General features: G+C 37.2%; 1 protein-coding gene across 1 annotated transcript in view; it reads right to left on the bottom strand.

Annotated features, from left to right (window-relative positions):
* The window catches only part of SMARCA5 (SNF2 related chromatin remodeling ATPase 5), a 45898-nt gene extending 25260 nt beyond the window's left edge, over window positions 1–20638 (bottom strand). The window contains exons 1-9 of the mRNA XM_068542555.1: window positions 20014–20638; window positions 16733–16807; window positions 11808–11974; window positions 9303–9403; window positions 7709–7809; window positions 6756–6935; window positions 5436–5591; window positions 5206–5337; window positions 3001–3069 (exon numbers count right to left, since the gene is read on the bottom strand). Coding sequence (XP_068398656.1) covers window positions 3001–3069; window positions 5206–5337; window positions 5436–5591; window positions 6756–6935; window positions 7709–7809; window positions 9303–9403; window positions 11808–11974; window positions 16733–16807; window positions 20014–20190 — 1158 coding nt within the window. The 5' untranslated portion in view covers window positions 20191–20638. The remainder of the gene's footprint in view (window positions 1–3000; window positions 3070–5205; window positions 5338–5435; window positions 5592–6755; window positions 6936–7708; window positions 7810–9302; window positions 9404–11807; window positions 11975–16732; window positions 16808–20013) is intronic.
* Between the last annotated feature and the right edge of the window lie 616 nt (window positions 20639–21254).

Here is a 21254-nt window from a genome sequence, read left to right as displayed (position 1 = left end):
CATATGGCTGATTCACTTTGCTGTACAGCAGAAACTAACACAACATTGTAAAGCAACTATACTCCAACAAAAATTTTTTAAAAATATATACTGTCATAAAGTATTAAAAATAGTAAATTTTCAAGATGATATTTTCAACATTCATTGCCTCTCAGATTTCAAAGTAGTTACCTGCATGTAGACTGTCTAACATTACTTAAGAAATGGCTAGATCTACATTAAGATGTCTTCACGGTTAGTTTTTAAATTTACTACCATTTTCTCATGGAATTAGACAAATGTAAAGTATACAAATCGTGAATATACAGTTCGATGCATTTTAATCAAGTAAACATACCCATGTAACCGTCTCCTAGATAAACAGAACATCCCATAAATCCTTCTGTAACCTTACCAGTCACTATCCCCCTTTTTCTTCCCAAAGGTAAGCAATATTCATACTTTTTAACGTCATAAATTAGTTTTGCCTGTTTTTAACTTTATATACAAAGACTCATGCTCATTTATATCTGGTTTCTTTTACACAACATTATACTTGTGAGACATACCAATGTTGTATGCAGTTGACATCTATAAAACTAAAGATATCCTTTTATCTGTGTCGTCCTTTGTTCTACTTACACTAGCTTATAAAAATATAATCACCAGAAAACAAATTAAAAATTGGTGAGAAGGGCTTCCCTGGTGGCAGCAGTGGTTGAGAGCCTGCCTGCCAATGCAGGGGACACGGGTTCGAGCCCTGGTCTGGGAAGATCCCAAATGCCACGGAGCAACTAGGCCCGTGAGCCACAACTACTGAGCCTGCGCGTCTGGAGCTTGTGCTCCGCAACAAGAGAGACCGCGACAGTGAGAGGCCCGCGCACCGCGATGAAGAGTGGCCCCCGCTTGCCACAACTAGAGAAAGCCCTCGCACAGGAACGAAGACTCAACACAGCCATAAAGAAAGAAAGAAAGAAAGAAAGAAGCTTTCATTTAAAAAAAAAAAAAAAAATTGGTGAGAAAAAAAATTAGCAACACTTCTCTAATACCATCACATAAGGAAGCCAGTGCGGCCCTAGCCGAAAGCTAGCACCAACTGCCAGACACATGAGTAAGGACCTTCAGCCCCACTGGCCCTCTTCCAGAACTGTCCAGGTACATGCAGCTGGATAAAGCCAGGTAAAACCAGCAAAGAACCCACTCATCCAACTCATAAATTCTGGAATTATTAAAATACATACAATTTAGGTTTTGGTGTGGGTTTTTTGGGGGGTTGGGGGGTGTTGCAACAACAGAAAACTCATACAAGAGTACAATTATCATTGTACTCATACAATTATCTCATTCCTAAGTACACACATGTGATTGTGAATATACTCTTTCATTATGAGATCACAGGAGCTATGGTGGGAATTTCAGGACACAGCAGAATGGTAGCCATCAGACCTTTTCCCCCGATTTGGTAAGTATCTTCATACTACTCTCTGAACAAAACAAATGCCAAAACTGGTATTCTGTTGTGTGGATTTTAGTATGCTTTACCTACATGTACCCATCTATTTATTAAAGCAAAGCCTAATATACCCTCCACAGTCCTTCAAACAGATAAATCTGAGTGCTTACATGCTTGAATGCCATCTAAATTGAAACAAAGGTGTCTAGGAGATCATCATCTTCAAATGTTTAAAGTAAAATTCTAGTACACAGAATTTTAAAGTACCTTAAAAATTAATTTATGTAGAAAGAAATAACTGAACATTCATAAAATTTTTAATTTTTTCCCCTTAATCAAATATCCACTTTGAGCCAGGCATTGTGCTAGGGATACAAAAACAAATGTAAGACATACTCTGCCTTTGTGTTTACAATGCAGCAGGGAAAACATGTATAAATAAGTCATTTCAGCACCCTGTGCAAAGTCCTATAACATTAGAATGTCAAGATTAGTAAAGATAGAATATACAGAAGGAGTCTCTAGGCTGGCCTCAGCCTGGGTATTCAGTGGAGAAAGTGACATCACCACTGAGTCTTGGCCTAGGTGTTATCAGTAAAAGAGGGCAGCAAAGGGGATACGAGATGTGGCAAAAAAGATAAGCAGAGAGACTGAGATTAGCACAATGTTTACAGAAAACTGACAATGGGGCCAGCAACTCCAGCAAATTAAAGCTTGATATAAGAAGTGAAACAGAAGTTGGAAAATACTGGAAAGGTTAACTCTTTGGAGGAGGGGCAATGTTGCCCTGCAGGACATGTTTATAATGCCTAAAAACATTTTTCATTATCGCAAATGAGGGCATATACTCCGGCACCTAGAGCGCAGAAGTGCTGGGGATGCTGTCAAACAAGAAAGCCACCCTTCCTCGCCCTCCAAAAAATTATTCACACCAAAATGTCAACAGAAGTTGAGGAACCCTAAGTTAGGTCATGAAAGGCCTTCTATGTCATGCTTACATGATTTACCCTGCAGGCCAGGGTATCACAATCTGTGGTCCGTCAGAGAAATTTCTATCTTCCTACCAACTTTCACTTGTGAATCGCCACAGGAAGGAATGAAGCCATACTTCATGGCAAAAACGTTATCAACTCTTCTCGCACTGCGCTATTAGCGACTGCTTACACACAGTCACTGGATTTAAGAACAACAGATGGACCTTTGGCCTTTCAGAACAAAATCTGTTAGATTCTCCTACAGAATGTAAATGGAACTAAGCTTCCAAAACTTATCTATATTAAGTCCTTATGCAACTCTTCTTTCCCCCACTGTACTTTTTTTAACCCTAAGGGATTACTTTTTTCCTTCATAAAGTTAGGATTCCATCCTAGGTTCTAAGGCTAAAACTGCCTATATTACCCCTCCTCCCATCATAAGATTAAGCAGTTAAGTGGGCAGGATTCAAACAGATCTGATGCTAAAGCCACTGTGCTTTTTTCTCTGTTAACAGAAAAATAATCTGCTAATTTAAATCGGTAGCATTTTTCCCATTGGAAATATGCTTTCTAACTCTACTCCAAAATACTTACCATATGAAGCCTCTCAACTAGCTTTTGATCCCCAAGGCAATTGTTTGTATCAAACCAGGAATCAAAGTCCTAGATTAACAAACAAAAAATACATTAAGATCAGAGATAATATTTAACTACAAATACCCTGTTATGCTAGTTATATAGCATATAGCAATAATTTCTAAAATTAATATTTGAGTTGTGAACTGCAAAAATCATTTAGTTCAATTCCTTATTTTTCATGTGTGCTATTGTTAGCAATTAATTTTAGAACTAGTTTGAGAATCATATTATTTCCTTAACATTTTTCTCAAAAACATCCAGATGCCAAGTTTCATAGTGAAAAGAAAATTGTTAGAAACCAAGTTTTATAGAATTAGAAAATCAATACCCTTGAAAAAATATCCTTCTTCAGTTTCAGAAAACCTTAAAAATTAAAACCACTTCACGGTTTGTTCTCAAAGACCATTCAGACTACTCAAACACAAGCTTTCTAGAGCAATGTCAATTTTCATTAAACTTACTAAAAGTGAAATTGAGATTACCAGCATTTCATTAGTATTTGGGTAGGATTTGAACAAGGACAGTTTCCCTATCCTTACCTCTTTAGCATATTTATTATATACAGCTGACCACTGAACAACGCAGAGGTTAGGAGCACCAACACTCCATGCAGTTGAAAATCCACATCTAACTTACAGTCAGCCCTCCCACTGTGGATCATGCAGAACTATAGTATTTACTACTGAAAAAAAAAAAAATGTGGACCCGCCCAGTTCAAACTTGTATTGTTCAGGGTCAACTGTATTTGCTTTGTTAGTAAACATAATCTTAGAATTCACTGTGTTAACTAAAACAAAGCTTTAGCAGAGATTATTAAACAAATGAAAGTGTCAATGTGGTAGGAAAAAAATTATCTCAAAAACAAAATCAAAATACATAAAGCAGAACCAAAGTAGCTTGATGACACTGACTAAATGTCTTTCAAGAACACAATTTTCTCTACTCTTAAAATGATCCTTACTTAACGCAACAAACCAAAATTAACACCTTTCTGGAACTTATTTGAATAAGCTCTTCAAAGCCACACACACACTCCAGCAATGGGAACAAAGGGTCAAAAATGAATTCTAGTCCAACAAAAACTGAAATTACTAATAAGCACAGACTCTTGACATAATGTACATTATGTTCCTAAGTACAACCAACAGTTCAAATAGTTAATTAACCATTTCTATCACTGCAAATAATCCATCAAAGGTAAGGATTAGGTTCTATGTTTGCTAAACCGTAAGAAAGAATGGCTAGACAGATTTCACCAAACTTGAAGGCCATCTTGAGGAGATGGTATCCTGGGGACTTAAAACACAGGCAACATGAAGTGCGCAAATTCACTTGGGGGAACACCGAGCACTACCTTAAAAACATAAGCAGTCCACCTAGAGCCACTGAAACAATGTCAGGCCAACAGGACCACCAAATAAGAATGTGAATCTATGACATTCCAGAGAGAGCAAGAATGTGAATCTATGACATTCCAGAGAGAACAAGCCATGATTTCTAATATAAGACTAAAATCAAAAGGCACAAGAGTAAATTCTCAGGATGCATACAAAACTTGGTAGGTGACACAAGGCTAACTATCTAAAGGCGTGAAAAAGTAATGATTATCTCAAGTAGTACTGAAAGGTAGGCCAATTCTTTTTTTTAAATCTTCTGGTTTTACTGAGATAAACTGACACACAGCTCTGCATAAGTTTCAGGTGTACAGCCCAACGATTTGACTTACACGCATCATGAAATGATCATCACAATGTTCACAGAACATCCATCATCTCATGTATGTACAAAATCAAAGAAACAAAAAATATTTTTCCTTGTGATGAAAACTCTTAGGATTTATTACTGTTACTTACTCTTAGTTGTTATTTACTCTCAACAACTTTCATGTATAACATACAGCAGTGTTAACTACATTTATCATGCTGTACATTACATCTCTAGTATTTATTTATAAGTGGAAGATAAATAAGTACAATAAACTTTGTGCCTTTTGACTGGCTTCATCCAATTCCCCCCCTCCCCCCACCTCTGGTAACCACAAATCTGATCTCTTTTTCTATGAGTTCATCTGTTTGATTTTTGAAGCATGCCAATTCTATTACAAAAATGTATAGTATTAAAAAACATTATTCCAACTAGAAAATAATAAGAAATACTTACATCAGCTGAATTAAAGACATCTGGCAACAAAAAATTAAGAAGTGACCAAAGCTCATGCAAGTTGTTTTGAAGAGGCGTTCCAGTTAATAATAGTCGATTTGTAGTCTTGAATTCCCTCACTATTTCTGACAACTGACAGAAACAGATTCATCATTAGAATGAGTATTCTGTACATCGATCAAATTCTAAACTAAGGTACAAATGATTTGCACATCTAAATATCAAATTACCTTAGATTTTTCATTTTTGATCCTGTGAGCTTCATCTATAACTAAGTACCTCCAATTAAATTTTTTGAAAACAGACTTCTCCTTAATAAGCATTTCATAAGATGTTACACATACATCCCATTCTCCTGGTAATAAAACGTCTCTGACAAAAGCAGCCTGTGTAGCAAAAGAAAAAATTTACATCATGCAGAAATAAACTATACATTAAATTTACTGATGACAAGGATGTAATCTACTATGTAAAAGGGGTGGGAATAGTAAAAAGAAGAGTCATCTATAGTACGCAAGCAGCTAGAACCAGCTCAAAGTAACTTCATTAACCATGAAGTAATCATGTCAGAGCCATTTAGTAAAAACCAACTGACAAAATTCTTCGGTGCAGAAGTCAACAGACTAACTCTTAACATGTCTTCTTTCCTTGATTCCACTAGGTGCTGAAATTCTTAGCACATAGGTTTAGGAAAGGATAGAGAATTTTCTGACATAAAGATAGATAAGGACTAACGGCTACTTTGCAGTAAGCATTTTTCATTCCTTTTATGTTTATAGATCTATTAAGACATTGCTATTAATTTTATCATTTTACAGGTGAGGAAACTAAAGCAAAGACTGGTTAAACAACTGGCCTTCAAAACATAATAAGCAATTTTGTAACTTAGAATACAAAAAGGGAGAAAAGAAATCTAGAGTCATCACTGATATCTGAATAAAGGGAAAACAAAATTAGGTACCTAGTCCTTCAATACAGTATGAGTACATTTTTTAATCTGAATTTTATATTCTTAACAGTGTCATTATTTCCATATTTTCTTCCAAAAAGGATGTGCCAACTTATCAATATTTTAACTTATTTTGAAAGATATCATACCGACTTATCACATTACTATTTACATTTTTACTATTCACATTATTATCTATTATTACAAATCACTATTCTATGACTATTACCATTATATACATCAATCTAAAAATCTGGCTCCTTAAATTTCTAACCACCTCACACACTCAAAACTTCTTTTAAAAATAAGAAAATGCTGCTAGAATGAGACACAGCCTTTGATTTTATAACTACCCCCAGAAAGCAGGAGAAAACAACTATATTCTTATAGCTTTCTACAGTCTACAACTCCCATTTCCCTAGTATAAATCTTAACCATCAAAAGAATTTTCCATTTATAAATTACTAATTATTTGTGAAGACCAAGCTTATTATTGGACCCTTTTTCTCTCCTTTTATCCCTCCTCTAGTTATCCCCCTCCCACAAACCTAAATTCAAATTCTTTTAATATCAAAAATGTAATGAAATATGAGAAACTTACTCTTTGTTCTTTATCGCCTATTAAACAAACAGATCTAAGTGTTGGTACCCATCTCTTGAATTCACTCATCCAGTTGTGTAATGTAGACTTAGGAACCAAAACCATATGAGGACCAGGAATGTTTCTATAGTGTTTCATGTACCCAAGAAGAGAAATTGTTTGAAGAGTCTTTCCCAGGCCCTGAAAGATAAAATAAACACAAAGCAATGAAATACAAAAACAAAACAGACTTCCATATTCATACTTCCCGACATATACAGAAACATTTAAAAGTAAAGCTATGTGTACAGCTAACAAATGGCAAAAACTTGATGTGTGTCAAGTTTACGAGTGTTACGTCATTTAACCTTCACAAGTCTTTGAAGGATGTACTATTACCATGTCCATAAGGCCCAGATATTTAAGTGACTTTCCCAAGGTCACCTAGCAGAGCTAGAATTGAGACCTATTTCTTTTGACTCCATACTTTCTCTAAGCAACTGTCTTAGCACTATAGCTATAGGGAAACATAAAACATTCACTACGTAACTAGTAAACAGTAAACAAGATATAATGTTTTACGGGATAGAACTGTACAAGCTACCATCATGGAGAAAATATTTCTCGATGACATTCAATTGACCCCACCACCTGTATTTTGTAGAATTCAAGGGAGAAGGCCAAATCATTACATTATAAAAGTCAACCAAAGGCATGTTTCTCAAAATGTATTATTTTTAAATTTATTACACTTTCATAGATAATAATTCCTCACAGCTGAAGTACAGATATAAGATCCCACTTATGCAACTAAAGTGAGCTTTTATCAGTTTGACAGAGGGTTAGTTTGCTAACAGTTCTAGAGTATAATCAATAAACTATATGTTACAAGCCTTAACTTTTATAAATCTAATGATGTATATAAGGTTTGAAATTATAAAATGTGGACTTGTACAAAGCTATCAAACACATACCATTTCATCTGCTAGGATACCATTGATGCCGTTCTCATACAAAGAAATGAGCCAATTTAATCCTCGGACCTGATAATCTCTCAGTTTACCCCATTTTACATCTAAGAACAAAAGAAAAACGACATGCACATTTTAAAGACAATAAAAACAGGTGGGAAGCTCCCCCTCCAGCTGATACTCAGAGGTTTAACTTGGGCCTACACGTGTTTATTCCGACTCTACCTTCTTTACTAGGTCTTACGAATGGGAAGTTTGCAAGTTTCAAATCAGTGGAGGTAGCTGCGGTGGTCTGGAGTGGAGATGACGGATATGGAAGACAACCGAGTACAGGAAACATGACTGGAGGCATCAGAGTACCTCAATCACTCAGTTCCTATGTTACCCATACACTGGTCCTAGAGACTCTGTGGCCTCTCTATTTCCTTTTTCAATGTTACTACAAGTGTTTCTAACCAAGTGTTTTCACCTTCCCTGATGACCTAAATAAAGGTTCTCTGGGGATTTTATTTTTGTCCTAACAAAGGGGAAATAGGAATTAGAAGAGATTGTTTTTCCTTTACCCTTCCTTAATTTACTTTTCCAAGGGGTCCTACAAAAAGGAACTGTATCTCTTCCAGGGTTTACTACATATTTCCCACCCCAGAATAATTACTAAGTATATGGATCATAAATAACCCAACTTCTTAAAAAACTATGTATTCTGTACTCCATCCCTTTTGAAAAACACTGCTTTGAGATGAAAAGTTAATCAATGCTGGGAAAACTAGTTACAATGTAGGAATGTGAGAAAGAGATAACTCAAATAATTCAAATTTCCTTTCTCCTTGTAAATCTGGTTCTGGCCTCTAGCTTCATGAAAAGAAATGGAAACTGCGTACTGTGTAGCAAAAAAAAAAAAAAATCTGGAGGTACACACTTTAACCAGCCTGCTGAATTTCTAATCAAATCCTATCTTCCCTGAAGTTCAGTTTGCTAATTATTAAGATAACAAATCCAAACTATACGCCCTATATTGACTATTACAAATTTTTTTTGCTCACAACCACTATGATCATACAAACTTGTCATCAAGTGAGACAGAGAAAGGAGGTCAGGAAAAAAACGCTGGGCTTCAGTGAAGACAACCGTGCCACCAGACAACCAAGATCACAGATGGGTAAAACCTAAACCTTGTTAACCATGTTTTCTTTTGGAAAACCTTTAATAAGTACATTTTGGAAAAAAATTTAAAACAAATAGAAAAATCAGAAGATGAGTACAAAAATTCTTTATGAAGTGCCTTTTTTTACACATTAGTCTTCTTATCTGGGGCAAATATAAGGCAAACTTCATCCCCAGTTTTACATATACATTCAGGCCACAACAAGCACAATGGCGTTTTATGACCCTTTGAAATACAGCACCACTATCATACTAATATACTATGGCTTCCATCCAAAAAATATCTGAAGTTCATTTCACTATCAATAAACTTCAAAAGATCACTAAAAATTCCATTTATAAATTACAGCCAAGAAAAATCCACAACATTAACCAAAGGATATCTCAAAAGGGGATGTTTCAGACATCACGTAATTGAATATGTGTAACGTACATGACGGAGAGTCTTCAAATCGAGTGCAAACATTGGTTGCTTTGGAGCTTTCTGTTAATAATTCTTCATCCTCCTCTTGCTCTGTTCTTCGGTGCCGATAGCTGTCAAGTTTAAAATAAAATCAAGTGATTTGAGTTTTGGCTTTAATTTTAACTACCAGCTACTATTTCAACATAATAGTCAAGAGGCTGACCAAGATTACGCAATAATTTCTTAACAGGCATGTAAATTAAGACTAAAAAAGTAAACAGTAGAAATCATTAGTAAATTTAAACCTGCAATGTTTTACATGGTTTTTCTAAGATATACATACAGTTTTTAAAATAGAGTAATACCTTAGGTTAACCAGAACCTGATAAACATAAATGTGATAATCTAATTTCAAGGAAATATGCAGTCAGAAAAACCTCATAATTTGCATTTTAAAGTTAAGAATTTTGCCCCCCCCCACCTCAAATAGTACCAGAAGTCACATTTTTAAGACTACAGCTTTCACCAAAAGCTGGAGAATATGCAGAATAGAGACTTTGGGCTTAAGCAATGACTCTTAACTAGATTCATCAGAATTACTCAAAGCATTTTAAATACACTTGCCCAGATTCTACATCCCAAGAAAATCAGATACTTCCTCTTAAAAAGTAATTTTCTTCAGTTATAATAGTGCCAGATTTCTTAATCTCTAAAGGACTCAGGTAAGTAAAACTATTTACTCCCCAATTCTCAAGTTTCCAATTACACCTTCATCTTTTCAACAAATATTTTCATTTAAATTAGAAAGCAGTAGATTATTCCACTCTTGTGACCTCTAAATCTAACTTATTGCTTATTTCTACCAAAACTACATGCTTGATGGGAGAGGATAATCAGCCTTCCCAGACAGAGAAATATTCCTCAGAAATGCAGGCCAAGGCAATAAAAACGCAAGGATATTTTTGCTTGTTTTATGTGCTCCTAATCAGAAAGTCTTAGTGTACGTGTTATTTCTTGTGCTTCTCTGCATTCCAACCCTATGAAACTTAGTGCGAAGATCTACCCGCCCCCCCCAACCCCAAGTTATTCTCCATAAACTGAGAATTTTAACTTCGTTTTTTTTTTTTTTAATAAAATCTCCTTCACAATATATTATCAAGATAGTTGATTATTATGGTTGTTAAAACTGAAGATAAAAGCTGGAATATGCTTTATTACTTCAAATTGAGGCATCATTGATAGTTAACTGGATGATGGAAAGGGGAAAAAAAGCATATATGTACTATACTGAAGGACAGGACAGTACCATTACCCTAATTACTTCACTTAAGCTAACTTTCCATTTAAGATGGTTTAATGGGTAGAAAAGAAATCTATTAACCAAGACTCCTTTTCTTCACCAACACTAATAAGATCAAAGCTGAACAATTTTTTATCTATTTACTACATGGTATCTTCATCTTACAGGCTCTTAATAGAAGTGTTTCTTCTCATGCCATCATACTGATGACCCCATAACAATATCCATTACAGTAGTCTGCATTTCCAGAGCATGAGACTGACGCTATTTAAACAGCTGCAAACTTCAAGTCTGAAAAATTTAAATACATCTGAATTGCAAAGTTCTCATGAAGTTTCATATGTATTAAAACAAAAGCACTTTGGTTACAAACAATGGATTAGCAAAAAGACATATTAGATGAGTAGAATACCCCAAATAAAATTAAGGTAATATGCTTTTTGATGATAATGCCCTCGAGATAGAGCTAATACTTCCACGTTTCTGTATACTATGTAGTAAATTTAACAGTGTTGATAACAGTTTGTACTCTCCTCTTTTAGATAACCTAGCATATTTTAATTACTGATCACATTTCATTTTTCACATTGGAAATTACATATAGCCACTCCAGGGAGCTGAGATTGCCCTAAATTTATGATTACAAACTGAACATCTTAGTTATCCAACCAGCACAAATTCTAAAAAAGAATTTATAAATTCAACATATAAGAATTACTTTACACATATTGAACCACCACCTAACAGTGTCATCATACACCTTGACACTTCAATTTCTATAAAGAAAACTAAGTATGTAACAAAAATTTTAAACAAACTGCCGTGGCATAAATCATCACAACATCCACACACAAGCACAGACTTCAGATAATAGCAACACCCTCAATGCATCTATGTGGTTTAGGAGACTAGAGCACACCCCAAGTCAGATCTAAGTTCAAAGCTGGATTATTCTAATTCCTTCTAGGTGATGTTAAATAGGCTGCTTAACCTCTGCATTTGTTTCCACTCCAAGGAGTGGAATACATCTGAATTCCCTATTCAGTCCATATAAAAATAAAGCATTATGCAAATTTTTATTTATTTATACACGTATGGCTATATCCTGCCAAGCCAATCAGGCCAAATAAATAACAGCACCAAAACAATTTTTCTTAATAAAGTGATTTTATGCTCCTAATGAAGACTATCAAAAATAAGTCTGCTTCAACTATTAAGTATCAAATATTACTCACTCGCCAACTGACAGCAAGTTCTGCTTCTCATCCTTTTTTATTCGTGGGCGCCCTGGTTTCATCTTCAAAGGTGAGGTTGGAGTCTTCTGAGCAGCAGGCTGAATGAAATGTGCAAACAGCTCCGTCTGCTTTAATAAATACTCAAATCTATTTGCCCGGTCAGTTTGCTGCAAAAAATTTTAAAACACATTTTATCAGAATATTAATACAACTTCAGAAATCAAAGTTTCAACACGCCTCCACACAACAATCTCAGACATAAAAAGGAACAAACTACTGCTATGGGTAACAACACAGATGAGTTTCAAAAGCATTATACTAAATGAAAGAAACCAAACATAAAAGACTACATACTGCACGATCCAACTTATATGAAATTCTAAGTAGTGATTTCGTAGAAAGCAGATCTGAAGTGGCAAGGGGATGAGGGCAGGAGCAAAAGTTTTGGGGATCAAAGAACTGTTCTACATCATGACTGTAAGGCGGTTAAATGACCGCATGTATTTGCTAAAACTCACTGAATTACAAACATAAAACTATTGTGTGTCAATTATACTTCAATACAGTTGACAAAAAAATATTAAATAAAAAATCAAAAGACATTGTGCCATACAAGTGTATTTATTCAGAAGGGGGAAAAAATGCATTGGTCATTCATCAGTTAGGATGTTTCAAATGTTAAAAGGCTATCAGGCTTGAAAAACATCTATTAAGTTCATGAAGTATTCATTAACCCAATGCAGTTCTTAATACCATTTCTTATTTTCATATCTAAGATCTGCTGCTTTGAATGTTCCTTATTATCACACAAAGAAAATGGAAGAATTTAAACCAAAAAACATTTAAGATCTTGAAATCAAGTTTTTATAAAAATAAACAAGGGAAATCGAGAGGCTTTAGACAACAGACTTTTTACAGACACACTAACAGTTTGGTTAAAAAAAGGAGAAACAAGAAGACAGGAGTTCAATAAATAGAGAAACCAGTTACTCAACTCAACATCTCTACCTATAAATGTTTAAAATGTCAATTTTAGGATGAATTCCAAAACAATATTTTACCTAGCAAACACCAGAGATAGTCAAACATCGTAATGTTGTAAAACCTATGTCTTTTTAAAGGAAAACATAATTTTTAAAAATCATACCAAGGTAAAACTGAAGCCCAATTTGCTATCAGGAAGGCACAGGGTGACAGTGTTTCACTGGATCACAAATGTAGCCCAATCCATACAACTAACACCAGGTCAACATGTTTCTCCTTAGTAATGTCCTATAGATGACAAGCTTCAGTTGTTTGTTTCGGAAGACTAAAAAACTGTTTTAAAGTACTGAGCTGAGATCCATATACATATATGTATTTTGCACAATTTCATTTCCTAATACACGTACAATAAAACAAAAGCCAAGACCATGCAATGAGAAGATGTTGCTACTTAAAAAAGACTGCCTATTATTGTAGTTATGTTTGGATCAAGATAAATAAGCTCTGGAAATAAATTCAGATAGGTCAGAGTCTAGATAGTTTAAAGTAAAAGCTACTCTACAGTATTCAAATCACTGAATATGTATTCTTCACTTCTTTAAAAACATTTTCAAATCAACATTTTCTTCATAAACACCTATTCAATTCAAAAAATACTTCTGTGTGTCTACCAGAAAAGGTATTTTGTTTCTTTAGGAAGTTTTCATTATAGTCCAATATTGAAAACAGAACATAATAGGTAAATTATGTAAGACTGTCAGAAAATGATGAATACTCAGAAGTAAAAATAAAGCAGAGTGATGGCAAGTGCAAGTAGCACTGAAATTTTAACCAGGAAGATCAGGAAAATCCGAACAGAAGTAATGTTTCAACAGAGAAGGGAGGGGGTCCCCCCAATTCTTAGACCTTATCACACCTCTCTAATGCTCAAAAACCTTTAATGGCTCTAGATGTCTTAAGATGGTATTTTTTCAAAAGTGTGGTTCATGATCCATCAGACCAAAAATATCCAAGACCTCTGTTATCTTCTACAAGGTCAAGTTTGAGAACTACTGCCTTAAAGAATTAAATATAAGTTTCACCAGGGCTTTACAAAAGATTCCATAATTTCCAAAATTCTCTCATTGACTCAAGTAGTGGTGGGGTTACAAACTAGTTGCAAAAAAACCGAGTTCAGAATACACTTACAGAATAAGCTTTCAGTAGAACTGTGGCAAAGGTTTGAGGGGAATAACAGGCAAAGACCTTGTTGTTTGAAAAAATGAGAAGGTTAAGGTAAAAATGACTTGAGATCTTAAAAGAGGGGTAAGGAAAATGAACCTATCTACAAAATAGAAACAGACACACAGACACAAAGATCAGACTTGTGGTTGCCAACGGGGAGGAGGGGAGGAAGAGGGATGGACTGGGAATTTGGGGTTGGTAGATGCAAACTATTACATTTAGAATGGATAAACAATAAAGTCCTACTCTATAGCACAGAGAACTACATCCAATCTCCTGGGATAAACCATAATGGAAAAGAATATTAAAAAAAGAATGCATACACGTGTAAAACTGAGTCACTTTGCTGTACAGCACAGACTGGCACAACACTGTAAATCAACTATACTTCAATTAAAAAAAAAAGGTTTAAGGAGAAAAATCCCTTCCTAAAAAGTAGAAACAATAGACTAAGATCAGGAACCTAAAAGAAATGAATCATAAAATCAAATGGAAGATTAATATCAATAGCCTTGGAAAAAGCTTCTTTCTCTGAGACAGAAGGAAACGACCAGGGCAGTAGAAGCCATACATGCTTGGAAACAGAGAGGAAGTAAATTGATGATGGGCCTGCAATTCTTTGTGGAGGAAGACTGAAAATGAGGGTGTGGCAGAAAAGGAGTAGAACACTTAATCAGAGTGGCAAAGTTTTCGAATGGCTAAAATGGGATTGTTGAGCAATAAATACTGAAAGGCAAAGACAGTAAAAGCCATAAACTTATTCCGGTACCAATCAGCACTATTATTTTAGTTTTCTCAAGCAGTACTCAGCACCCTGGGTTCAAGAATGAAGAGTGGATATCAAGACTTACCTATGAATAGGATCTAGCAGATGATAAAGAAGTTGCTTAGAAATAAACTGCTTCTCAAGATCATGATGTTGAAAAAGGAAATTAAACTAGGAAACTAAAAAATCTGTAGGAAGTGAGAAAAAATTTACAATAAAGGGAACCGTGAAGATGAAAAGCAGTGTAAAGAACCACGGAAAACCTCCATTATATAATCAGATTTGTGTTGTAAATATACTTTGCAAAAACACAAAGAGATGTGGAAGAAACCAGATATGAGAAAGGAGCCAAATAAAGATGCCAACACAATAATTCATGCAACAGAAGAATACTGAACTAGGATGATGGGGAAAAGATAAGAGAAATATTTATGAAGTTAAATTTGCCAGGACTATTAAAACTATGAGGTACTGTAACAGCTTGGGTATTTATTAAAAGAAACTTTCATTCATTGAGATAATCCTAAGTAGAAGTGTCGGGTAGAGATAAGGAATTCAATTTTGGATACTCCTAAATAAGAGGTACCAAAGGGACTTAAAGGTCCAACAAACAAATGAAAATGCAATGGTTGGAGGCATCTGAAGTATTCACTTAAGAGATGGCAGATGAAAACCAGTGACAAGGATCAAACTGTCCAAGGACAAATGTTCAGAATGTAATGAGAAGGACAAAGGAATAGTCAAGTAAATAGGATATCATCAAGGAAAAAAAGGTCTCTCAAGGCAAGAAACAATTCTGTGGAGTGGTCAATGGTGTCAAACACAAGTGACAGCAAGGAAAATCAAACTACAATTAAGCCAAAGAACTGGCCATTAGAATCACTAGTACAGTGTTAATGACAGAATCTAAGTTGTGAAGGGTTAAAGGAATGAATGGGAAAAGTAGAGCTGGAAAATATATCTTTTTCTCCAATTAAGTTTGACAGCAAAGAAAGGCAGCAGGACAGTTACAGATATACACATATATAAATGTAATAGAAATCATATAGAATATTATAACATTTCTACTTTACATATTGCAATATGTATTACGCACATTATATATGTGTATACATATACACATGTGCATACTTTTAGGATTTTGAAGCTATTTAAGAGATTCAGAAACATTTATTGATATTGAAGAGAAAGTCAAAGAACAAGGGGAAGGTAAGATTGGTTAAAATTTACTATGCGCCAGATATTGTTCTGGGTGCTGAAGACAGAAAGATGAAGACACTGTCCCCACTCTTAAGAAGCACACTGTGTTGCGTAGTGGTGTTATTATTACACATGCTATTTTAACTTTTTAAGACTTCAGAACAATTAAATGAGTTTAATCCATACAAAGCACTTAGAACGGGGCCTGCTACATAATAATCATTCACTATTAGTCATTACTATTGAATCTAAATTTAAATTTAAAGCTCTTTGTAGGTACTGGTTAACTCAGGGTAAATTAAAGTTTCCTAAGAGGATATGAAACATGAGCTGGGTATTTTTCAAGTATAACATTCATATTCTGTTTTGTAAAGATCCCATCCATATTATAAGAAGACTGTAGGCAAGGAGCATGTATTATTTGCTTTATAACCAGTAGAGTACAATGCCAGACACATGCAAAGTAAACATTACCTTGAATAATTACTTCTCTGGTCTTTAACTCACCTCACTCCCAATGCTAAATCTTAAAATAAAAGGGGTGTTAGCATAACCCACATATTTACATAATATGTGAATTCATGCAATACTTCTATATTTGCTTTACATAGTCAAGTTAAGTCAAGTAAGGTACAAAAGTTATAGTACTCCACGTTATACATATTTAAATTGGATATCTGTGCTTCAATTTTGGTACACTTAATCACCTAATAAAAACTTATATAAAACTCTTCATATGCCTAGAACATACCATTTTTTCTTCATAGGTAGGATCTGGTTCTTGGATTTCTTTTTGCTTTCCAGGAGACGCATCATCAAATACTTCCTGGTAGGAGGGAAAAATCATGGATTGTTCTTCACGAATACTCAACACACCATTATTAGACTGATTTCTGCCCAAAACACATTCAAAGTAATACACTCCTGTCCCAAATTTCCCAGATACTTAAATGGCTGTCATCCTACCTGATAGGAAACCTTGATGAAAAATACCATGATGATAACAACTTATTTAATCCAAATACATAAACTGCATGGCTACTGCCAAGACTGAAACACAAGATTATTATCTCCATCATCCTAGAACAAAATTACTTTCAGCAAATGTTTCGCATTCTAATCAAAAATTATGACGCTAAATTAAACAGTATAAAATGTGAAGAAAATATGTTCCCTTTTAATCATAAAATTGCAGTATCTACTGTACTGCTACACAAATATACACCTGGAGAGTCGCATTAGTCACGCTGATTCCCATCTTCTGGAAAATTAAAAAAATTCATCATGCAGCCTAAAGTGAATACCCTTTAAGTACAATCTGATTCCTTAATTGGAAATAAATGTGCTATTTTTGCAAATTTATTCACCCTGACATTCAAAACGCCACAAACAACAAAATAACAGCAACAACTACACTGCAAAGTTCCACTCATCCATTAAAAGAACATTAAGAAGAGCTGGTGAAAGTCTAATTTTAATTAATGATGTACTAATCTGTGTGTGGCAGTACATACTGTAATAAAGCTACCTGTGATTAAGAAGTTGGGGGGATGGGGCTGGTATAGCACTAAAATTAAGAGGTCAACTAACCCAAATTCAAGTCTAACTTCATTGCTAAGACCTGTAGGAACCTGTGTAACCTTAAACTCATCACAAATCTCTGGTCTCCACAAGTAAAAATGACAAAGCCACCAACCTAGCCTACTTCAAAAAATGGTACTGGGATACCATGAAAGGTCAAATACATCCTAAAAAAATAAGATGTGCTTTCCAACAGCAGTCATTATTTCTTTCAGTTTTAACTAAAAAAAAGAGGAAAAAAAGGTTTGGATTTAGGACTCTTGAGGTCATACAGTTAGTGGTATATAGTGTACCTACCTACATCAGTCGAGTCAATACTGAGAAATGAGGATGAACAAAGACAGGCCCCATCCACATTGCCAAAAAGACCACAATAATAAACAAAAAATGAGACTGCTTCCGTGACCTATCAGTACCAAGCAAAAAGAAAAAATTAACCTAATACATAGGAAAGCTAGCTAGTATTTCTAGGAAAGTGGGCTCTGTCAGAAAATATATGATTTTGGAAAAACCCAAATTAAAAGACCAAGAAAAGAAAAATCACACTATAATGTGAAGGAAAAAAAAAAAACAACTAAAACTAGTCAGTAAAAAGATTGATAAAATTACTGATGTTCCTATTCTAAGAAGGTAAAAATAACTAAGTCATTCTTCAATAAATGAAATCGTCAAACACCTTTTTTGTAAGAATATGAAAGGGCAAGATATTCGGGGAAAGGGTCAGCTTCAGAGCCAGATGTGGGTTCTATCACAGGTTCTATTTACCAGAAGACTCAATTTCCCCATCTGGCAAATAAAAATACCACTGACATCATTTGGTACTTGTTGTAACATTAATATTCATAGTTAAACTTTAATTCCACTTTAACTTAAAAATAGCAACTGAAAGCCAAAATATTTAGTTTAGGCTTTAAATTATTCTGCTTTCTGATGTTTCCGTAACACCTCCTGTGAGGCTTTGGTTGTTACTCCAACATTTGAATGACAGCCCCTTTTGAGAAGCTGAGGACAACTCAGGACAGCAATTTGCAGAGCACTGCGTATTTACATACAATTGCTTTTAGTGTCAAACTTCAAACCCCCTTAAGCCATGCAGCAGGAATCCAAGTTAACCCTGGGAATGCAAAAGAACCATTTAAAATCTAAAGAAAGAGAAAATAGGCAACACCAGATATGAATCTGAAACAAATCTCAAGTCACTGAAAACTACAGAACACCAGATGTCCTAGTCCACCAAAACCCACCGTCACCTAAAAGTTCTTTCAAAAACTAGTAGTAACATGTTACTTCACTCTAGATTAGACCGCTGTTGCCCAAATAAAACTACTGCGCCAAATGCTTCAATGGCAAACTGCGCTACCATTTCCTTATTAATTCTGCGGCAACGTTCATTTTTAGAGCAGTATTACCTTCGCTCAATCTGTCCAAGGATGGAAAAATCCCAGAAATCTTTGGGCTGCAACTATAAAATATCTCAAAACAGACTGAAGGCCAAGAATAAAATTTGGAAGGAGCAAGCAATCACTTTGTTCCCAGACATCGCAAAGCCTTGGAGCACACCCAAGAGACCCGCCTGGCAGTTCCCCAATCTTTCCACCCCCGCAGTACTGTCACCATCCCCTGGCCGGCCAGCCCCAGCCCAGAAGACAGGCTCGGCAGCGAAAGGTACCAATTTTCAAAAAAAAGGCCAAGGCCCCCAAAGAGGAATTGCGCAGGTCTGAAAGCCCCCCTGACTCACTACTTCATTCATCCATCCATCCATCCATCACCCCCCCCAAAAGAGATGGGGGTTCAAGACAGCTGCTGCCGCCTTGGTCACTTCCCTCCCCATGGAACAGTGCCTGGGAGGAGCCTCCTCTCCCTCCAAGGGAGCAGCTGCGCCCCGCTTATCCCCACTGCGCCCTCGGCTATCCAGCTCTCGCCATTGTTTCTGCCCGGAACAGATACCTCCCCCGCAAGGACCGGGATGAAGAAAAGGAGGCCCGAGTCCTCGGAGGCGCTCCTTTTAAATGCCTTCCCCACCCCGCCCATCTATCCTCGTTCCTAAAGGGAAATCTCCCTCGCCCTCCCCCCAAGTTTAGTGGAAACTAAAATCGAGATTCAGAGATGGGCGAGGGAATTATGGGAGTCTAGCTTAAAAAAAAAAAAAAAAAGGTAGATCCCACTCGGCCTCATGTGTCTAATAAGAGCGTTCGAGGGTTTGGCAAGGTTCGCCAAAGAGACAAATAATGTAAATGTGAAGTGCCAGACATCCATTTGAGTCGGCTAGGATAGGCTAGGCACAGGGCGCAAGGGGGAGAGCATCATTTCCGATCCAAAGGGTCCGAGGCCGAGTCTGGGTGCACAGGGGTGAAGTTCGGCCCTGCGTCTCATCACTAACACAGAGGCGAGGCAACCAGTTCCTCCTCCCCATCCCGCCCTCTCCCCACGCACGCCACGAGCCGCCCTCACCTCCATCTCGGAGTCCGCGGCGGCGGCGCTGGCCGCAGAGGCAGCCGCCTGGGCTGCGACGCCCTCGGGGCCGCCTTTGTTGCTGTTGTTGTTCCCGCTGCCGGCGGCCGAGGTTGCGGGCTTGGAAGGCGCGCTCTCGGGAGGCGGGGGTGGCGGAGGGTCGGCCGCGGACGACATGATGTTCCTTCTGCGTCACCCGCTGCTGCCAGAGGCCGGGCCCGGCAGGGATGAGGAGGAGGCCTAGGCCTGGAAGGCTACGTCGCAATGAGCTGATGGAGGAGCGAGAGGACCACCTGAACGCCCCCTTCGCCGCGGCTCCGCGACGAGCCCTAGCCAGGCCCAGCAGCCTCCCCCTCTCGTCGTCCTCCTTTTCCGCCGGGCTCGGGGTTCCACCGGCGCTTTACCTCACGGCGGGAATCACGTCGACTAGAGTGGGCGGGGTCACCCGGGTCACTGAGGTCAGGGAAGGCGGTCTGATTTACTGGAGGGCGGAGGGTTGAGGGAGAAGGAAAGGAAAGCGAAAGAGGGACCGGGAGCGGGCAGTGACTTGGCCGCCTCCTCTTCTTCCTCTGGTAGATATCATCTATCTCGCCAGCATCCAGGTCTACTACCTACGCCACCGACTTTCAACACTCGCGAGATTGATAGTTGGCTAAATGACTGGGTTCCAGTTGCGCATGCGCATTCTCTCCTCCTCGCCCTTGGCCACTCCCCCTCCGGGGCCCCCAGCAAGCTCAAGGGCAAGGAGTGGGCGGGGCCTCAAGGGAGAGCTCGGAGGCGTAAATTTGTGCGTCGGCTCCCAGGCAAGACGCGAGCGCAGTCTTAAAGGCGTTCTTAGTGGCTCACGGTCCCCGGAGGCCGCGTCTCCTCTGGTTGGCAGCGATCGGCGGCACTCCCTGAAAATTTGCACAGGTTTTGCGCCGCCTACTGCAGCATGGAGGCCTGTGCAGGCCTTAACACTTGAACCGCCTCCGCTTATAGGCGTGACGCCACTGTGTTGACGACGTTGTGGTTATCCCAGTTGACGTCTCACTGTTCTGTTGTCTAAGGAAAAGTGCCCGTTAGTGTGATTTTTTATTTTTCTGTCATCAGATGTTAGCTATATCAGTCATTTCTAAATTCCTTCTACTCTTCGGTGCAGAGTTAGGCGATATTTCCTCTGAATTTACATGCTAAAAGTAAGCAAACTGTGCCCACCACCATGTAAGTGAGAAACATGAGTAATCAATAGATAAGAGGCG

Source organism: Eschrichtius robustus, chromosome 4 (genome assembly GCF_028021215.1).
Source record: "Eschrichtius robustus isolate mEscRob2 chromosome 4, mEscRob2.pri, whole genome shotgun sequence".
Classification (NCBI taxonomy): domain Eukaryota; kingdom Metazoa; phylum Chordata; class Mammalia; order Artiodactyla; family Eschrichtiidae; genus Eschrichtius; species Eschrichtius robustus.
This window is presented reverse-complemented; position numbering and strand designations above follow the sequence as displayed.